At 39.9% G+C, this 19,551-nt stretch overlaps 1 protein-coding gene across 1 annotated transcript; it reads right to left on the bottom strand.

Moving 5' to 3' along the window:
- Positions 1–2,686: 2,686 nt before the first annotated feature.
- Positions 2,687–17,903, bottom strand: sirt6 (sirtuin 6). Its single transcript, XM_051953551.1, has 8 exons — positions 17,711–17,903; positions 17,015–17,142; positions 9,200–9,382; positions 8,182–8,241; positions 7,094–7,189; positions 6,921–7,001; positions 3,917–4,040; positions 2,687–3,731 (listed from the first exon to the last, which is right to left on the bottom strand). The coding sequence occupies exons 1-8, from the start codon at positions 17,774–17,776 to the stop codon at positions 3,420–3,422; spliced, it is 1,050 nt and encodes a 349-aa protein (XP_051809511.1). The 5' UTR covers positions 17,777–17,903; the 3' UTR covers positions 2,687–3,419.
- Between the last annotated feature and the right edge of the window lie 1,648 nt (positions 17,904–19,551).

Consider the following 19,551-nt stretch of genomic DNA (forward strand, 5'->3'; position numbering starts at 1 on the left):
GCTTTTATTTCTTTAAATCGGGTGTCCTGGTGTTATCAGGAGTTTTCCGACAAAACAGAACATTTTGAAGATTAAATAACGTCTGAAGTGTTGAGACGTTCATATTAAAGCATAGCCTATTGAAAGTGTTTTACGCTGTCATGCATCCTTTAAAGAAGAGCCTCTCTCATCATATCGTGTTCACTTTTCAACGTCTATCTTTCTTTTCTTGCAATGCTCAGCCTTTGACAGCATTTAGAACTTCAGCTTTCGTCCTCAGAGGCTGAATGGGATTCTCGATAAACAGACAAGCAGACTCTGCTTCTAGGTTTTGCTCTGTCAGCCATGCGGGAGGTTTAGCTCCATGTCTAGAGACAGTTTGTAGCAGGATGTTCTGACCTCGCTAGCTCCATTCATTGTTCTCACTTCGCCTAAAAGCATTCCGAAAGCTACCAGTGAAACCCTTTCACAGAGCATGAAGCCGCCACTCTGATGTCTCACAGCAGGACTTGTGTTAAATGGTTAATGAGCTGCGGCTGCTCCCCTCCAGAAGTAGCACTTGGAATTTCAACTGAAGGGTTTGATTCGGGCTTCATCGGGCCAGAAAACCTTTGATGCAGTCTTCTGTCTGTGTGCCAGCTCCAAGCATGCCATCACTAATTGCCTCCTTATAGCCACTCTGCCATTTAGCCCAGACTTATGAAGCGATGGACTGACTGTTGTCCTTCCAGAGAGGATGGCTTTGACAGCCAGCAGGACTCTGATGCAGATTCTCTGACCACCGTCCTTGTTGCTGAGCTTAAGAGGATGAGCAGTTGTAAAAACAACGTTTGGTGCTATATATAGTTTCTGCTTTCTTCTGGTAGAGCATGTAAACGCTAATGCTCCACAGATTTGATGCTGTTCATTTATTATGTGCCTCCTCCTCCTTCTGTCCCTGAACCTTACACAGCTCCTTAAGGCCCGGTCACACCGCCCGAACTTTGCTGGAGCGTTCCTTGAACGGTGAAAAAAATTCATCACCGCTCGTAACCGTTCACCACCGTTTAACAGAAGTTGGCCCCCGTTAAAGCAACGCCGTATACGCTCGGCCACCGCTGATGTTTCTGGAGGGGCCCTCCTACCGCTCCGAAAGTTTTGAGCTGCACAAAATATTGCGAGCGGTGAGGAGGGGGCAATTTTCCGCCCCGGCAAAGTTCACCCCCGCTCCACCAACGCCCAGTCAAAGTTTGGCACCGCTAGACGCAAGTTCGTGGACGCTTGGGTCCGCTAAGCCAACGCAGAAATCTTGAACGCTGGACCACTGCTGCTTCGCCAGCGTTGCCCGGGCGGCGATTAAACGTTGCACAAACTTCAGTGGAGCGGTTGTAAGCGTTTTACGAGCGGACACCGCTATACCAACGCTCGCGTCACCGCTAAACCAACGCTTGCTACCGCTCGCTACCGCTAAACCAACGCTCGCTACCGCTAAACCAACGCTAAACCAACGCTCGCTACCGCTCAACCAACGCTAAAGCACTGCTTGCTACCACTCGCTACCGCTAAACCAACGCTAAGCCAACGCCCGTGTTTTCGATTTTTTTCCCATTTTGTGCGCAGTGACGAGCGTAGTCGAAATTCGGCCCCCCCTCCCTACAAGAAGATGGGCATGGACTACACAGGCAGGATTATTTCATCATGATGGGTCTATTGAAAAATGCTACTTGATGCATTATGGGAAATGCCTACTGTCCAGCAACGCCATTATACTAGCCCTGACAGACTAATGGGACCCCGATACATCAATTTACTGTAAACAGGAACAGACAATGATTCTCTACATGGGGCTTGTGGGGTTCTAACATAAATGTGAGGGATAGAAAAAAACATCAAGAATCTGTAATTTTTAAACAAAAACCCTTCATACTCGCTGAAATGCTCACAGCTGGTGTCCAGAGCATGTGACGAAGGGCTGCACTTATTCTGTGACTCCTTTTAAACAATCACAAGCCAACCAGCATCCATAGCTGCACTGGAACCAGACGCATCCAGGGGGGCCCCAACCTGCAACCTACTGAGCCCAAAGGATCTGCTGCCAACATCTTGAGAGCTGACGTCTCAGGACACTTCCAGAGGTCTCATTTCCATGCTCCGATGAGTACAAGATGTTTTGAGCGGCACAACACGAGACAAGTGGTTTAAATATTCAGCCAGTCTAATTATTGCTTGTATGCGTTTAAATTGCAGCTGTTGTATTTTCGTCCTGGAACATCTGTTGCATATAAAAAAAGATAAAGTGCCTTAATAGGATGAAGGATATTCAACATCAGGCCTGCAGCAATGTGTTTTTTCTGTAGTAATCATGTATTTATACAAACACCTGAGGCCCATTGTTAAAAAGGAGACAGAAAACTAAGGCTTAATTGAGTTTTCTGGGGGTATTTAGGTTGCGTAGAAAATGTAATTATGTTCGTCTTACTTCGTCCCGTTAAGGTCACTTCTTAAAAAGGATTGATTATAATATTCATTTACGAGACAGTGATAAAAGAAACAAATTTAAAACGAAACCGTGTATGGACGTTGACCTCCGAGATGACAATGAGATTTCGTGGCGAATGTAATCACACATTATCTCCAGGGAGCACAGGCTTTCTTCATTTCCTTTTAAATGTTGGCCTACATTTGGAACTAGACCACTGGTGACACATGCAGTGCATACAAAAGATGCTACCACAAAACCATTGTGTTTATTGCAAAATGTAATTATGCTGTATATAATATTTGAAAAGAAAAAAACAACAAAAAATGGGACGAGTCATTTTCCTTGGGGGTAAACAGATATTTCCTGAGATAAAAATATTTTCCTAGAAACATACAGTGTTATTAGTTTGTGACCAGGTTTAACCTAAAATTCCCCTCCAACTGTATCAGACTAGGAGATCCTCTCTTGATGTTCTTTTTCATGACATACCGAACCATGGGGTCTTTATAGAGAATCTGCAGGGACACGATGTGGAGCACATGGCTATAAATAAAGCTTTTAATAAGGTACCTTATTAAAATGTTATTTATAATGATGTGCTCCAGATCTCATCTCATTATTCTGTCTGGTAAAAGGCTGCTTCTCCAAGTCAGATAACACGCAAAGACGCCGCATGCTGTGAAAGAAGGAACACTGACATCCCAGTCACAAGTTTTCTTATTAGGCAAAAACAACATATCCAATCAACCTTCTGAGAGGAGATCAATTTATGAGACTTGCTGGCTCTCGTGGCTGCGAGGGGAGTGTGATAAATCTGCGATTAAGAAAACCACTACAGTACTAGAAAAGTCCTTGTTCCAGAAGATAAGATGAATCTCTGTCCTCCAAGAAACTGATCAAACATGTCGCCCACAGCTGTAAGCCTTGTTTCTGGACGGGTTTGTGTTATGAAGTTATTGCGAGGGAAAAGCACCTGAGGCTATTTCTCTTCATTTATCTCCACTGAAGAGTCAGCTCTCTCCCTCTTTACTGAAACTGCCTCCTCCTTGACATTGTCTGTTAGCTGAGTCGCTTCTCTTTTCCTCTCCTCTTTAATAGGCTCTTTTTTCACCTTGTCCTTTGCATTAACGCTTCGCGGTGGTTTCATATCTCCGGTGGACTCAGAGGTGGCTGTGGACGTCTCGCAGACAGTCGGTCCCTCCCATTTCGGGATGTCCAATTCCAGCAGCTCCATCAGCTGTTTCATCACATCGTCCACGTAACCATGGATACGCAGGTGTGCATGCTTGTCCTGCAAGACAGAAAATTACAGAAAATTCACCGTTGAACCTGGAGATACTTGACAGAGCATCAGAAATGCTTCAACCAGAATTTCGCTTTTTGATCTGCGCACGTCATTTGAGCAGACTATTTCATGTTTCCTAGATGAAACACTGACTATGTGTAGGTGCGGCGTGACGCATGACTGATACTCACATGTTTGGTTGGCTGCAGGTTGACAATAACTATTTTCCCTCCCTTGCGCTTGGTGAGGAGCGGGAGGTCTCCACTGGGTTTGATCTGCATTGACGTGCCCAGAGTCAGCGCCAGGTCTGCTCGTCTGCGTACCAACAGGTGACGATAAACAGATCGTGAACAGGAGATTATGATGTCTGACATTCTTCTGATCATCCTGTTATTCCTTTGGGTAATTGGTAAAATTGATGGCGTAAGAAACTTGACTACATCAGGGTTTCTGCAGAAATTAGCCAGTCAAACTGAATGCTTTTTAATGCCATTTTAATGCTATACTGTCAAAAATGTAATGCCGTGACCGTGAACTCAACAAATTACACGGGTTTGTTTTTTTGAAAAAGATGATTTTTATATGAAAACTGTCCCTACATTTCAATATTTCTGAATCTGGAATCCACCCCTGACCACCCACGGGCTGCAGTCATTCTCTGAACTCCACGTTTTTGAGCCATTTTTGCTGGAATTTGCGTTTCCCCATTTCCCAGCTCTCTTCCACCTGGTCCGGCCTGCCGGTCACTTTCCAAACATGCAGTTTTTGGTAATTGTACCCGAACGGCCGTAACGATTATCACAATGCTTCGGCATGTTTACCTGATGAATCACAAGCTGTAATTAAATATTATTATATTATTAATATCAAATATTTTTCTTGAAAACTGCAGAAAGAATTTCTAATGTCACTGAGAATCAAATGTAATGGTTTTTAATGCCATTCAAGGCCTTAGTTTTCACAAAATCAGTTTAATGACTATTAATGCTTTTTAATGCCCTGCAGAAACCCTGTATATGTTGCTGTATGCATAAATTCTTCATTCTTAATTTTTTTCCCCTGTGTGTAACTAGTTTTGCACTGTTTGTTGTAATAACACCATTTAACCATCACAACATTGGGTCCTTTCCTCAGTTTATACCATTACTTTCCTCACACATGCTTTATCAATGATTTATCACAAAAAGAAAGCCTACTTCAAGTAGATAGGCAGAATACTTAGAGCTAACGTGGGACTAATTCACCAAAATCAGAAAAAAGCGTCTCGTCTCTCACAATGTTATTCTCTAAGCCAGTAAAAGAAACTCAAATTGACGAGATTGCTATAGATCTGCCTTTTACAGTGCAATATAAACTGGAAAAAACACCCCATTTCCCACAATTTTTGACAACAGAAAGACAAATGTAACTCTAATATGCTCAGCATAATCGTAAAAAGCAAAAGTTGTAACATCTTGCCAATAGGAGTTGAGGCTTTTGACTGAGCAGCAGAAGTTTAAGAGGAATCAAATCTCAGTGAATTTTCAGCCTGACTCGTGGAGAATGCTGCAGGTACTGTCACCATGGCAACCTTAACGATGTGGCCACGCACAGCTGACGTGCATTTTGTAATTAACATCTCCTCTGCTCTCCGTGCTTTTAAAAACACGCTTGACGGGCATTTCTGGTACACTGCTGCTGCATAATGTTTCCACACAACAAAACACGAGGATTTGCACACATTTCAACTGCTGCCACTGGAAAATGCTGTCTTAGTCCAGTTTTAGTCAAAAGTCTCTCGCAGTTGAAGTCAAACTACCCCTCTGGTCATTGATTTGATCTTAAATATTCATTTCTGTACATCCTGAGTATCAGCGTTACACATGTAGACGTTCATCCATGGAAAATATTCTGTTTCTGCTTTTTTCAGTTTCTTGTGATTGGCTGAAAAACTTTCAACTGGATTTATAACGGTTATCATCGACAGATGCATATTTTAAATAAAAACGGAGAGAAGCACCGCAAAACAGTCAAGATTATTTTTTTGTCAAAGTAATAATGCAGAGGAAAATAACCTCTTTGATTAAAAGAAAAGACATGGACACTGAAGATGGGTTACCACAGAAAATCAGAAACTAACTACTACTACTATAACTACTTTAGGGCTCTGTGGAAAATGTTTTAGGTGATGTATTTTGATGTTTAGTTCCATTCTGAGTGTCTGCTCGTGACCCCATGTCTGTTCTTAGAGCCTTGTATTCTGGATATTTATCAGTGTTTCAATTAAAGAAAAAAGTTTACCATATTTTCAAGTGTTATTAATTCCTACCTATTCCATTGGCCTACAGTAAAATGTTAATACGTTCTTATTTGTTTATGTTTTAACTTTGCTATTTTAAAATGCATGAAGTTAGCATGAGACGAGGGTTTTGGTAATAGTCCTAGCAAGAATTTAAAACTACTTTCACCCCTGCAGAACCCCTAAAACATTTCCATGACATAAAAACAAACTCTCTGAATAAATCTCTAGCATATTTTGCATACACCAAGTAATGACCCAACATATTTTTTTTAGCTGGGTGCTGCTGTAGAACTTGGTAAACATGTATTTTATTTCACTGCGTTTTCAAGGGCTGCAGCACAGCTAAAATTCAGACAAAAACACGGCTTTGATTAAGATTCAGTTATTTTTCACACATTCCTCCCTGACTCGAACAAATAATTCCCCGAAGTGAGCTTCAAATCTCTGTAATTTGAATGGTAATCACGCATCGGTTATGGGTCACAGACAGCACATCATGGTGACACAAACATCTCATTCATCCTCCTGCTTTGTAAATGCATAACAAGGGCTTTTGTGGCTCAAGGCAATGAATGAAAATACTGACGTTGAAGAGGAAAATGGAAACATTAATGCGAACTGTGGTGTATACATTAAACCCTGATTGAATTTTTAAATAAGGACTAATTTGCATGTCAGGACAATGACAGCAGAACTACGGAACTATTAAGAAAACAGGTCAAGAACATTATTTCACCTATTTTAGTTTACAGGTCATGTCTAAACAATTACTTGTGCTTTAAAGAAATGGGGTGAAACAGGGATGTGAATGGAAAGCAGCAAACAAAATAGTGTGCACTGTGTTACCAGTGATGAAACAACGTACACAAAAGAGAGAAATTAGGTACAAACTACTGCAGGTTTTCTTGTCTCACCTGCTTGCATCATCTGCTTTGTTCAGGTCTCTGTCAGGAAGAGCATCCTCCCAATCCAGTATAGTGCTGATCAGCTTCCCTCTTTTGTAGTTAAGAACACTCCAGTTATTTAAAGATTGCAGTTGGTTCGTAAGCTCCAAGTGCACAAACTCACTCACTCACTCGTGCATTACCTGCAGGCCCTGAGTCCTCTGGATCGAACCACATCGCAGTAACGTCCTGTCGGTTTCAGCCCCATCACACCGATCACCTTTTCTCGAACGTACTGCCTGGAAAACCACAAAATCCACACTTAAATTCTAAATGCATGTGTGGAAAAAAGGACAAGCGATTTATACACAAAACATGATAACATACACGTACTGTCCACTTTATTAGACAGACCAGACAACTTTTGTTTCCAGAGAGCCTTCAAGAAAAACAGAACTTCAAGAAAATTCAGAATTTTTTTTTTCTTCAGGGATGTTGGAGACTTTACAGCATCATGCATCTGCTTCAAAACTATTCAAACAGAGAAGATTTGTTCTTCAGCCCTCCTGTTCCACATCATCCCAAAGGCAATCTATCGACTGAGACGGTGCAGCTCACTGAGGTAAAGCGAGGTCACCGTCTTGTTCCTGGAAACATGTTGAGATAATGAGTGTACATTAACCTGTTTGTTTTTCTCTGGAAGAGAGCAGATTGGACTGGGAGGATTTGGCTCCAGATAACTGGCAACATTTAGCAGTGTGCTGTCACTTGTGTGCAGAGAAAACACTCCTCATATAATTGCGCTTGATGTGTATTTTAGCTTTTGTTTTTATCCGTCAGAAGCGGAAGGCCCTATGATTGCTTTTTTTTTTTTTTTTGCTGGTGCAGGGTATTTACTCCATTGTTCTAAAGTGGTGTGTTCAGGCCACCTGCAAGCCAGCTGAGCTTCTATCTGCGTACTTTCATATGAATATAAACAAGAGCGGCTTTTCTCGAGCGGCTGACCTTTCTAATCGATAGGGTGTCTTTGATCACAGAACTGCCACTTTGCTGCAGTGTCTGCGACCCGTACAGCCTGTGCAAATCCCAGCAGGGAGATGCTGGAAAGACCACGATGACACAAGCAAACAGGAGAAGTTGGAAAACCTGGATCCTGAACATTCTAGTGTGAGGTGAAGAGCGGCTGATCCTCTCATCTCGTCTTTATGGATTATGTAGCAGCCGCATTAGTGCAACAATGATCGGAGTTTCAAGATCAAAATGTGACTGTGTGGTGTTTGTGTGTACATACCTGCCACATTTTTCACACTCCTCCACAAACATGTTCCCATGAAGCTCTGATAACGTGTCTCTAATAGAGGAAGAGGCAGAAAGGTAGAGAGATCACAGAGGGGATTTTCATTTTAATCATTGTCTCCAAAGTTAAAAGTAAATGTCAGGACTCTTCAGCACAACTTTTTCCTCTGTCCTTCATGTGACTTGTTCTGTAATTAATATTCCAAACACTCATATTCATTTTCTGGGGTTCATTTGGCACCTGTGGAGATTAGTGCCAACCAGCGTACCTCACAAGTTTGTCTGCTGTCTCAATAATTTCCTTGGAGAACTAATGCTGTGCTGTCTGGCTTCATGAAGGGTGGAGGAAGAGCTAAGAAATGTCTTCCGGGGAAAGCAAATCTTCCGACATGAGTACGGGCTTGATGTCTAAAATGAATTAATAATTGGTGCTCTTGGCCTTCGGTTAGTCCAACAGTGCTTGATCATTCAGTGTCAAGGCAAGCATTTTCTATTAAACTGAGTATACTTCAAGTTATGAACAGTGTTGCAGCTGTTATCATAAAGCAGCAGCTTTAAATTCATAACAGTCACAACCCAACATGTAACAAGCAAGGGGAAAAAGCTATCTTTATCTCTGACAACTTAGAATGCATTTTAAAATTAAGTAAAATACGGGAAATGAATAATAATAAAACGACTACAATGTGGTTGCTTCCTGATTAATGATACTTTCAGTCCATGTGCTGAAAAAGCACCTCCCGTCTACTTATTTATTTACCCTCTTCTTCACTCACTCTACTTAAACTCCAAAGCGTTTCGCACAACTTTGCTGGTGATATCACTAAACTGCAGTGTGTGTATTTGCATATGAAGAACATTGTTGTTTAGACAGCTTTCTGAAAGTGACAAAAGTTGCTGTAGTCATGCTGCACACATCGTTAAAGCTACACTAATCCATATTTTATATGAGATGAAATGCAACTGCATACGGCTATGATTCGCGCTTAAATTATCACAAGCTGGAAGGTTACCTGGGGAAGCCTGATCGAACATGCAGGCCGTCCACATTTTGGCTGATGAGATACTTGAGGTAGCCGGCCCTCTGCAGTCCCAGGAGGGCCATGTGAGTTAAGCTGGGGCGGGCATCTTCAAAAGTGGTATCAAAGTGAGGTGACTCACCCTTTTCTTCTAACGTCCAAACACCCTTAGGACCCCTGAGAGAGAACGTGGTGATGAATAGATGGAGCAGGCATTAGCAGAATATGACAGGTTGTAATGTCATGGATGGACTGGAGATGATACATACATGCCTACTTATTTTATGTGGGTTTGTATCCATGGCTGTGTATTAACCCTAAGAGCACTATGATGTTCTCCAGATAAATTATACACCTGTTCTTTCAAGCTAAACTTTTATCTCGGTCATTATGAGGACTACCTTGTTTTCATCAGAGGCTCTCCAGATCAAACATTGTTTGATATAATAATGAATTTACATTTTGTACACCGGCCTTTATGTAAAGGGAAAACAATTATGAAATAGTTTTTACATGTATCTCACCATTAATGCCGGCAGAAGAGATTTATTTTCAGAATTGTGCAATACTAGAACACTGATGATTTGGCAATTTGAAGGAATATGTGTTTAGTGCAAAAAAATGTCTGTTTTATTCGCTAAAATGTTCACGTATAGTGGTCTACCTGCATCTACACTGTCAGTCAAAAGTTTGGACGCACGTTCTCATTCAAGGCTTTTTATGTAATTATACATTGTAGATAAATACTGAAAATTAACACTTTTTTGTTTACAACATAATTCCAGAATTTTACTTTGATAGTTTTGATGTTTTCATTATTTGTAGAGGCTCGTCTTTGATTCGTTGGTTTCTTCATTGGAATGACTGACAGATTCTTTTTTACGTGTGACAACTTAAGCCGTCGCAGCACGGTAAAAAGACTGTGCTGCTCCGTCAGCCATTATTTATTTTCCCAAGTCCAGTCAAAAGAAGAACAATGTCTTCTTTGTGGGCAATGACAATATAACAGGAGTGCGCCCTCTACAGCAAAACTGCATACACTCATAATCTAATACACATATGAAATGTAACATTTCTTTTTAACCAAAAAATCCAAATACATGAATACATAAAAAATATATGAACCGATTGTTTATGAAATATGTAAACCTTTTAAAATGGTGCTTACAGTATTAATCTACAATATATAAAGTAATTAAATAAAAACCACTGAATGAGAAGATGTGTCCAAACTTCTGCTTGGTAGTCTAAGTGACCTACATCCATCTTTTGACTTCTCAATCATTGCAATGAAAGGCAAATTGTGTGTTTATTTCTATACAGAGTGAAATGTAGTGTCAGCTCTTTGTTGGAGAGAATCTAGAAATCGGCAATTTCAACAACAGATTACTTGACATTAACTAGTGTGAAGATTGGGTGGAGAAATCAGTAAAGATTTTACTTTTGCAGGATTTTGAGCAGTCTAATTACTTCAGATACATCAGTATCAGCATATATATATATATAAAATTACTTTTTTTTTTTTTTTTTTTTTTTTTTTAGAATTAACCCAAAAAACCCAGTGCTGGTCAGGCTCCAGTACGTAAGTGACGAGCATCCTGACAAACTCAGTTCTGCTCTGTCTCATGATATGCGTTCCATTTCTATGCAGTGATGAGTTCATGAGCATTTCTAACAGCTATCATGGCTGCGGAGATTGACGCAGAGCTGTAAACAGATTGTAACTACGATTACATTTAAATGTAAATTCTGAATGATTTTTCTTGGCAACGCTTCATCACACAGACAAGCAACAGGCACCGCTGGAAAAGTCAAGTTGTGCTCCACAGCCCTGAAATAAACACTTGGAGCATTTCAAGAAGAAGGGGTGTGAATTTGTGTGCAATTTGCATGAGTCATAGCCTAGCCGCGCTAGACCCATGCTCTTAAGACACAAGGGTCTAGGACCGCTCGACAGGGAGGGAGGTGGACTAAAAGGTTGTCTATCAAATCACTCTGCAGCAATTGGGTAGGTATACAACCAATCAGCGCAACGAATAGGCTCCTAGAGCGCCAGAAATCAGAGGATGCGGTAGTTCGGTGAAGCCTTATTTATACAGTCAATGTGTGAAGCTCAAGTATATTACAGACATGTTAACAGAAAGATTATTCAGAGTCGGTGCTAATGGAGCTAACGACTGTTGTCGTTTTTGTTGTCGACCCTGGCAGAGAATTAAATTCATTGCCGTGGGTTGTGTAGCGCGGCTAGGCTAGTTGTTTCCGGTTGTTTCTGTCAGAATCGTCGCGCCTCTGTCGTCACTTAGTTACGCCCGCCTTCTGACTCTACACTTCTTGGTGATTCGTTCGGCCAGTTTTAGGAGCATCCAACCTCGAGCCTTATGGAGGGTAACTAGACCCACCCTGGCAGAGAATTAAATTCGTTGCCGTGGGTTGTCTAGCGCGACTAGGCTACATGAGTCAAGGATCAACAATCCAATGGGTTGAGCTCTGTAGAGGATCTCTGTGTGTCTGATTGACAACTTGCTGTCAATGCTGCTCGCTGACGACTCCTGATAATATGCAAGATCAATGAAAACACTGCATAAATAATAAAAAGATTCTCCCACTGGTAAAATACACAAAGAAAATGCGAGAAATTTCATCACAAAAACACGCCACCAGCCTAATTTGACAGAAACATCTCTAACTGCATACAGTTACAAGCTTTCAGACAACAATGCATAAAATCTGAAATGATTATATTCATGTTCCTTTGATTAAGATGCTTTTTGGTGTTTGAATTGAAGGATGAACATGGCAGCACCATCAGCTATGGAACAGTCAAACACCTTGGCAGCTGTGAAGTTACCTCGAGGACACACGAGTTATCTTCATGCATCGGATGAAGGAATGAACGCCATGTGTCCCTAAATGCAGCCACAACAGTCTCATCTATCTCTCGCTTTCAGCTTGGACTTAAACAGCTCCATCTGTCATCGGCAGCATGATTTAGTGCCTGTTCAGCAAAGACCAGTTCAAAGACTCATCAGCAGTAAGGGAGTGGAGTGTATGTCGCATTTTACACGCTTATCACCATGAGAAAGATGCTGCGAGACATTAAAGCCACAAAGGATCTGCAAAGCTGCTATATTTGCGTGTTTTGGTGTCGCCAAAAACATTAATGTAAGGGGTTCTCTTTCTTCTTATGTGATGTGAGGCATGCATACGTGTGTGTGTGTGTGTGTGTGTGTGTGTGTGTGTGTGTGTGTGTGTGTGTGTGTGTGTGTGTGTGTGTGTGTGTGTGTGTGTGTGTGTGTAATTAGCAGCAGTGGGCCTGATGTGTATATAGGAAAAACGCCTTCAATGAGGTTCCCTCCAAGGTCAACTCTACCTGGCAGGCAGACTAATCAAATATTAATTGGTCTCCAGATCTCCAAGCATGTGTGTGTGCATATGAGTGCACACACTCCATTCATCTTTTCTGAAATAATTAATATTAAGAGCTTATAAACATCTATAGCTCATGTAGCAGAATATTGCATTATAATGGAAAAAATGAGCTGTATTTTATGTTATGTTAGTATGTGTTATTGTCTTAGAGAGCTGGATCTGGCATGTAATAAGTGAGCAGCACCCTCCTCTGCTCAAACACTGGTACTGCAAGAGAAACAGGAAGCTGAGTCAAGAAGTCCTCAGCGTTCTGACATGCACTTCTTCACTAAGTTCTGACGGTGATGATACTAAGTAGGACCTTGTGACATTTCTGTCATCACTTTCCACAATAACAAAAAAGACACAACGGTAACTTTATGTGAAGTACTTTAGGAAACATTTTGTCCACATTTCAGCACCAATATTTGTCCAACTACATCACACAGAGTGAAAAAAATCCAGTTTGTGTGCCAAAAACCAAACTCACCTTTCTCATTCACTTTGCTCTACAATTCCAAATATATTAACCAACAGACTGAAATGCCAATACTTTACTGCCATACATGCAGACACAAACAGCTTAGATTAATGATGCACACTAGTAATCAATGCAATTAGCAGCTAAAGTTCAGTTTGTTGCTTCCACCAGTTTGCAGGAGTCTTTCCTCTAAGTTTATGAAATACCTGCAGCAGGATCCATATGAGTGTCTCTAAAGGAAGACAGTTACACGTACTCACACATTTTTAACAGCAACGTTGGTTTTGAGTAAATACTTATATTACGGACGTCGATAAAAAATCTGTCTGGGCCAGGATATAACAACATCTCACTGTGTAGTTTTCATCAGACAGGTGAGCTGTCACACAGAGTCACAGTTTGTCAGCTGCAGTTAAATCATTTGTTAAGTCCTGAGCTGCATCACGGCTGTCAAGATGCTTTACTGTGCAGAAAACAGAGGATAGATTATCAACAAACAAGGACCAAATTTTCACTGTTCGTGGAAATCCTAAATAAACACTGCTGGTGTTTTGGACAGTCTGATAAGCTTGCAATCAGTTTAGATTTACTCCTTTGCTTGTTAGTGCATAGTAGAATAGAATAGAATAGAACAGAATAGAATAGAATAGAATAGAATAGAATAGAATAGAATAGAGAACTGAAGATGCTGAGGTTCTCTTTGGGAGTGACCAGGATGGATAGGATCAGGAATGAGTACATCAGAGGGACAGCACATGTTAGAGGCTTTGGAGATAAAGTCAGAGAGGCCAGACTGACATGGTTCAGCCATGTCCAGAGGAGAGAGAGTGAATATATTGGTAGAAGGATGCTGAGTTTCCCGCTGCCAGGCAGGAGGCCTAGAGGAAGACCAAAGAGGAGGTTTATGGATGTGGTAAAAGAGGGCATGAAGGTAGTTGGTGTGAGAGAAGAGGATGCAGAAGACAGGATTAGATGGAGGCAATTGATTTGCTGTGGCGACCCCTGAAGGGAAAAGCCAAAAGGAAAAGAAGAAGAAGAAAAAATATAAATAGCTCCCGCTGGATGGTGCATTGATGACAAGCAATAAAAAATAAAATATCAACATTAAATAACAAAATCAAATGCACATATAAAACAAGACAATATCAAAAATGAAAACAAATGCAAAGGAGGCATGATATACACAATATGGGAGGTAAATGAAACAAAAACCAATAAAATTGAATAAATATGGTCAGGAAACTGCACGTAAGCAGCATTAGAACCATTAAAAGTGACACTGTACATTCAGGTTTTCAGGTGTTTTGAGTTCAGGAGTGTGATGGATGATGGGAAAAAGCTGTTTCTCAGCCTGTTTGTCCTACATTTTGAGGATCATTACACAGTTATTATGTTTTATCTTCACTTGATGTTCTGTTGATTCTCGCATGAATGACAGCTATGCTACCGTGTCTCTCTCCATCACTGTGGTATTTCGAAATGAACCTAGATCTCAACAACAGACTATTGTCATTTTAACAGACTGACTAAGCTGGCAATTTTATATATCCTATGTCTGAAACAATGACAGACAACGACCATAATCTGATCTGACAGCACTCTTAGGTCGCTGGAGTCACAATGTCATATTATCAATTCATGTATCTACGTCTGCTGCAACATGAATAATTAAAATTTCCGATTTGTGTAGTTGGAAGAAAAGAATAATTTATATCAGCTGCCTGATGACTCTCATGATTAACCAATTCAAGGTCTCGACAATCTCAGACTCCACTTGACAGACTTCATAATGCTGCGTCTTTGCATCACTATAATGTGCTCATTTCTGATCAATACATCATGCTTGATCTTGATTCAATGCTTTGGGACCTTTAAAGGTATGAGATTTGCAACCAGAAAAAGGCAAAAAGTAGAACATTTGGAATTTGATCTTTCATATAAAAGGTTCTTTAATTCTACAGTCATGCAGGCAAAATCACTTGAAGTGACAGATGAAAGAAAAGACTAATGTGACCGGTAAAGATGAAGAAGTAAGAAGTGCTAGAAAAGCAGATTAGAAGTAATAAAAACAAGTAGACCCTAAGTTTTAACACTCACAACGGTAGATAAAAATCTCATTGCTTGATTTGTTTTATCCACATCCATCTTTCTATCGTTGCCAAAACTCTGGAACAGCACCATGTAGTTACGTAAAGTCTCTTTCTTCTCTTCTCTGTCCAATTTCTGATCATCCTCAGATCTCAACATCTAAAGCAACGGGAGCAGATCCAGACTGGCAGCGATAATCTAAATTCCTCTCCACTTTTGGAAAATGTCAATTTCAAACAATTTCCCTAACTAGCCTTCACCATCATAATCAGACAATGTGATATGAAAAATTCACACAAATAACACAAAAACAGCTGCATGTTTGGAAAGGTGAACACGCTGTACTCAGACTTCAAATTGGCAGGCTTCAAAAGTAAAAAAATAGATTAAAAAACCCAAACACTCTTTGAAACAGGCACAAAACAAATGGTTATACACTCTTTATGCCACCACACGCACAATAATTAGGAGCTTTTTAAAACAATATCTCAGTTATAGAAGGAAGCCTTACATAAAAGACTGTTAGGTTATTTTAAAATCAATACAGGTGTTAAGGTTTTCACAGTGCAGGTCATCTTTAAATAGCCTCTAATTTCAAAACAAGTCACTGCAAGAAATTTGTTGTCCTTAATTTCTTAATTATTTTTCTCCAAACAACGGCTAAGGTTTCAATCCGATCATGAGGACTGTTTCTTCATAAGCGCAGACATTTTTTTAATTTTTACCGGTATATATTGTCTTGATGTATGGGATATTCAGTTGTATTGAATAGGATGGGCACCCTTGACAAATTACACCAGAGACAATGGAAAACAGCCTTTCTTCGGCTAGGGCTGGACAATGATTCACTTTCAAATCAAAACTGCAATTTGAGACAACGCAATTGGCAAATTGCAAAGGCTGTTGTTTACAATGAGGATTTAAAGTGTCATGTCAATACTTTGTAAAAACTTTTCCATAGACTAGTGAATATTGAAGTAAGGCTGACTTTAAAAAAATAGCAGATATCAAATCACAATATCTCTCTGAGATAAAGTTGCGAAAAGATATTTTTATCATAAATAGATAATTGTGGCATGTAAAAAGATTTGAGCCCCCTATTAAATCATTAGGGATTCACCTCTATTTGGCGCAGGTTGCAAACACTTTTCATAGCAAGTTAAGTGTCTTTGGATTCCATATTTAGGAATTTCCACCCAATACTTCTCTAGATCACTTCATGTGATGAGATACTGTCAATCTGTCTTCCACATATCGCATACTTTGGTTACACAATTTTCAGTTCCATCTTGATGACTGACTGCATGAAAGTTATATTTATAATTTGCTGCTGGCTGCCACACCAGCTTCTACATCTATGACGAACAGCTGGTGAGGTGGTTTGAAAATCTAACTATCTGATGAAAATCCAAGACCTCAATTTCAGCTTCACAACACTTGTTTACCAGACAATTTTGACATTTTCAGATGTGGTGTGGCACACGTCTGACATCCACTATGAGGTGACAGGTGACGGTCTTCTGGTGATTCTCAAACTTCACAATCACAGTTCAGACAGTGGGCATCAGTTAAGTGAATGTTCAGATTCTCAGTGAGTTTCTTAGAGGAGCCCATAGTTACTGAATGCTAACACAAGACTTAATAACTCTTAAAATTATCAGTGTTTGAAGAAAGGCCTTATTTAATGTCCATCTGCTTCAAATTTTCCCAAAATTTTTACTGACAAAATCAACAAAATATGTGATTTGCCCCGGGGTGGACAGATTTTTGCATATTTTCAGAAGAAGTATGAAACAAAGAAACTATCTGTAGTGCTTTTGTTGGAGTCTTACCTGAAGTCAGGGATGCCTGTGGAGGTGCTGATTCCAGCTCCAGAGTGGACAACCAAGTACTGAGATTCTTTGATCAACTGAGCGAGGGTCTCCACTTTGGCTTTGATCTCCTCAGGACTGTCAAACGTCTGCCACAAAACAGAAAACATTGGTGTTAAGAACTGACAAATGATAAACAATTACAATTTGTTCTGATTCAGTAAGACCTGAGTTACAGATGTATGAGTAATTATTTCACACACAACTAAATATTGTATTAGCATATTATTGATAGTTCTGAAATATGCATTGAGGAAAAGGAAACATTTTTAACTCCATCTATAGACATGAGGAAATCTGATCTTAGGAAGGAAGGAAATATATGACACAAGACGATTTGGTGTCACAATTTAGGCTAGTGTTTTTAATGTATTAGTACTGCAAAACACAAAACAGCTTTTGATGAATAAAGCTTCTGGAATAAAAGGTTTTGCTTGTACACAGGCATATATAATACAAGATAACTCTTTCTTTAAAAAGGAATTTTTCAAATATCTAATTGAACTTGACTGAAGCAGAACCTCCTCCTGCAACGAAGTGTCTGATATAAACAGTTCCTCTTCTACACAGACGGAGCATGAAGCTCATATCGTCGGCTAACCTGCTAACTAGCTATCCAGAAAGCTTAGCAGCGAGCTTATAGCACCTAATATTTACCTCCGGGAGTCCGCAAACACCTTTGTCCGCGTACGGGGAGAGTCCAGCAGCATAATTCACAGACATGACTGTTGTTAGTATCGTTTCTTTAGCGTTTCTGTTGAAAATGTTCGTTTATTGTCTGGCGGCGCTAATTCTCCCAGGCGAGTTTAAAACGGCATTGTTTGGATGACGTCATCGTCAAGCGACAACGTTTGCTACATTCACAAACTGTGGGAAAAAGAACTCTCGTTATCATCGTGTTCAGCTGGATAAACGCCCTTTTTCATATAAATATGAGTATTTCCTCAGATAAAGGATCAAAAACGACAGTTGTAGAAATGCTATCTCATATCTTTTATCTGTCTCGAAACTACAGGCCCTAAAGTAGAACCTCTATAATATACTCTATAAAATACTTGTAATCACTGACACAAAAAACTGAGTACACTCTTGACTTGTAGCCTAATTGATCATGGTTAAAAAAAAATCAACATTGCTATAAAATTACCATTGAATGAAAGGACTTTCTTAGTTTTGGACTTCTGAGCTGTGGCTATTCACATGTCTGCACCAAAACTGTCTGAGTAATTTTTAAAAAAACCCTGTAGTAGTAATCATTAGGTTTAGAATGAGTCACAGTGACACTAATTAGAGCCAGACTGGTCTTCTACCTTAAATGTGCTCTGAACCGACTGCTTCAGATTTGGCACAAGGGTTATCTGCGTTTCTGTCACAGCTCAGACAGAGTGCAGCACATAATATCAACCTCTATGGCCAGCATTTAAGGAGGAAAAAGACTTTGCTTGTGCTTTGGCATAAAATTTGAGTATTAAGCTTCACTAAGAAACAACAAAAGAAGCCAGATGAACAAATGAATAAATTCTTTAGTAAGATAATGCCAAGTAAAATTTATTTGGTTCAAATGGAACCCACCATGTTTGGGCTACCACAGTGAATGTAGGGTGCCAACCATAGATATACGTCTATGGTGCCAACAATGAAGCATGGAGGTGGGAGTGTGAAGATATGCGGCTGCACGAGAGGAAGAATGCTGGGAAATGGCATTTATAGATGACACCATAAATGCCGATGGATATTCCAAAATGCTGGCATGCAAGATGACTCCCAATCTACAGTAGCTTGACACAAGAATTATATTCCAGCATGATAACAATTCAAAGCGCACAAGACTATGCATGGAAGAAAAAAGGGCAAGTATATTGCCTGACTTGAATTTATTAGAACACCTTTGTGGTATTTTTTTAAAGGAAAGAGAGAGCAACACAAACTCTCGAGGAAAGATCAATTGAAAAAAAAAAATCTAAATAATGTCAGAATATCTCTCCAGTAATCTGGTGCCCTCCATGAAGAGGATTGATCCTGGAATCAAAAATAAAGGTTGAAGAAATAATCTCACTAATATAAAGTTTACTGATTATTGTTTCACTAAGTTTCTACTTTGGAGTGTATATATTAATACAGTAAATCTAAATGTCAGTTTTAATTTCACATATGAAGTAAAGCAATTACTTTAAGGTGGCAAATGTCGACCCGTTTCACATTATTGTTACTTCTCCTGTTGACTGTACTTACCACTGAAAGGCGAGGCATTTCAGAAAACTACTTCTTTTGAAGAAATACGTTTTGGTTTGTGAAAAAGTATCACAAAATAGATTTTTTCGCTGAGATTAACTGATCATGTTAGCACTACAAAATTTCATATAGTGGAGCAACAAAGGTGTTACCCTCTAGTGCTGTCCCACTCACCGTTTTGACCTTTTACACACGTGGACAAAATTGTTGGTACCCCTCAGTTAAAGAAGGAAAAACCCACAATTCTCACTGAAATCACTTGAAAC

Source organism: Acanthochromis polyacanthus, chromosome 9, assembly GCF_021347895.1.
Source record: "Acanthochromis polyacanthus isolate Apoly-LR-REF ecotype Palm Island chromosome 9, KAUST_Apoly_ChrSc, whole genome shotgun sequence".
Classification (NCBI taxonomy): Eukaryota; Metazoa; Chordata; class Actinopteri; family Pomacentridae; genus Acanthochromis; species Acanthochromis polyacanthus.

Bases quoted from the DNA above. Each gene is read 5' to 3' on its own strand.
- sirt6 (XM_051953551.1), bottom strand. From the start codon at position 17,776: ATGTCTGTGAATTATGCTGCTGGACTCTCCCCGTACGCGGACAAAGGT. The intron at 17,143-17,710 runs GTAAATATTAGG...GTTTTGTGGCAG, and splicing joins GTGTTTGCGGACTCCCGGAG to ACGTTTGACAGTCCTGAGGA. The intron at 4,041-6,920 runs GTGAGACAAGAA...GTTGGTACGCAG, and splicing joins AAAGCAGATGATGCAAGCAG to ACGAGCAGACCTGGCGCTGA.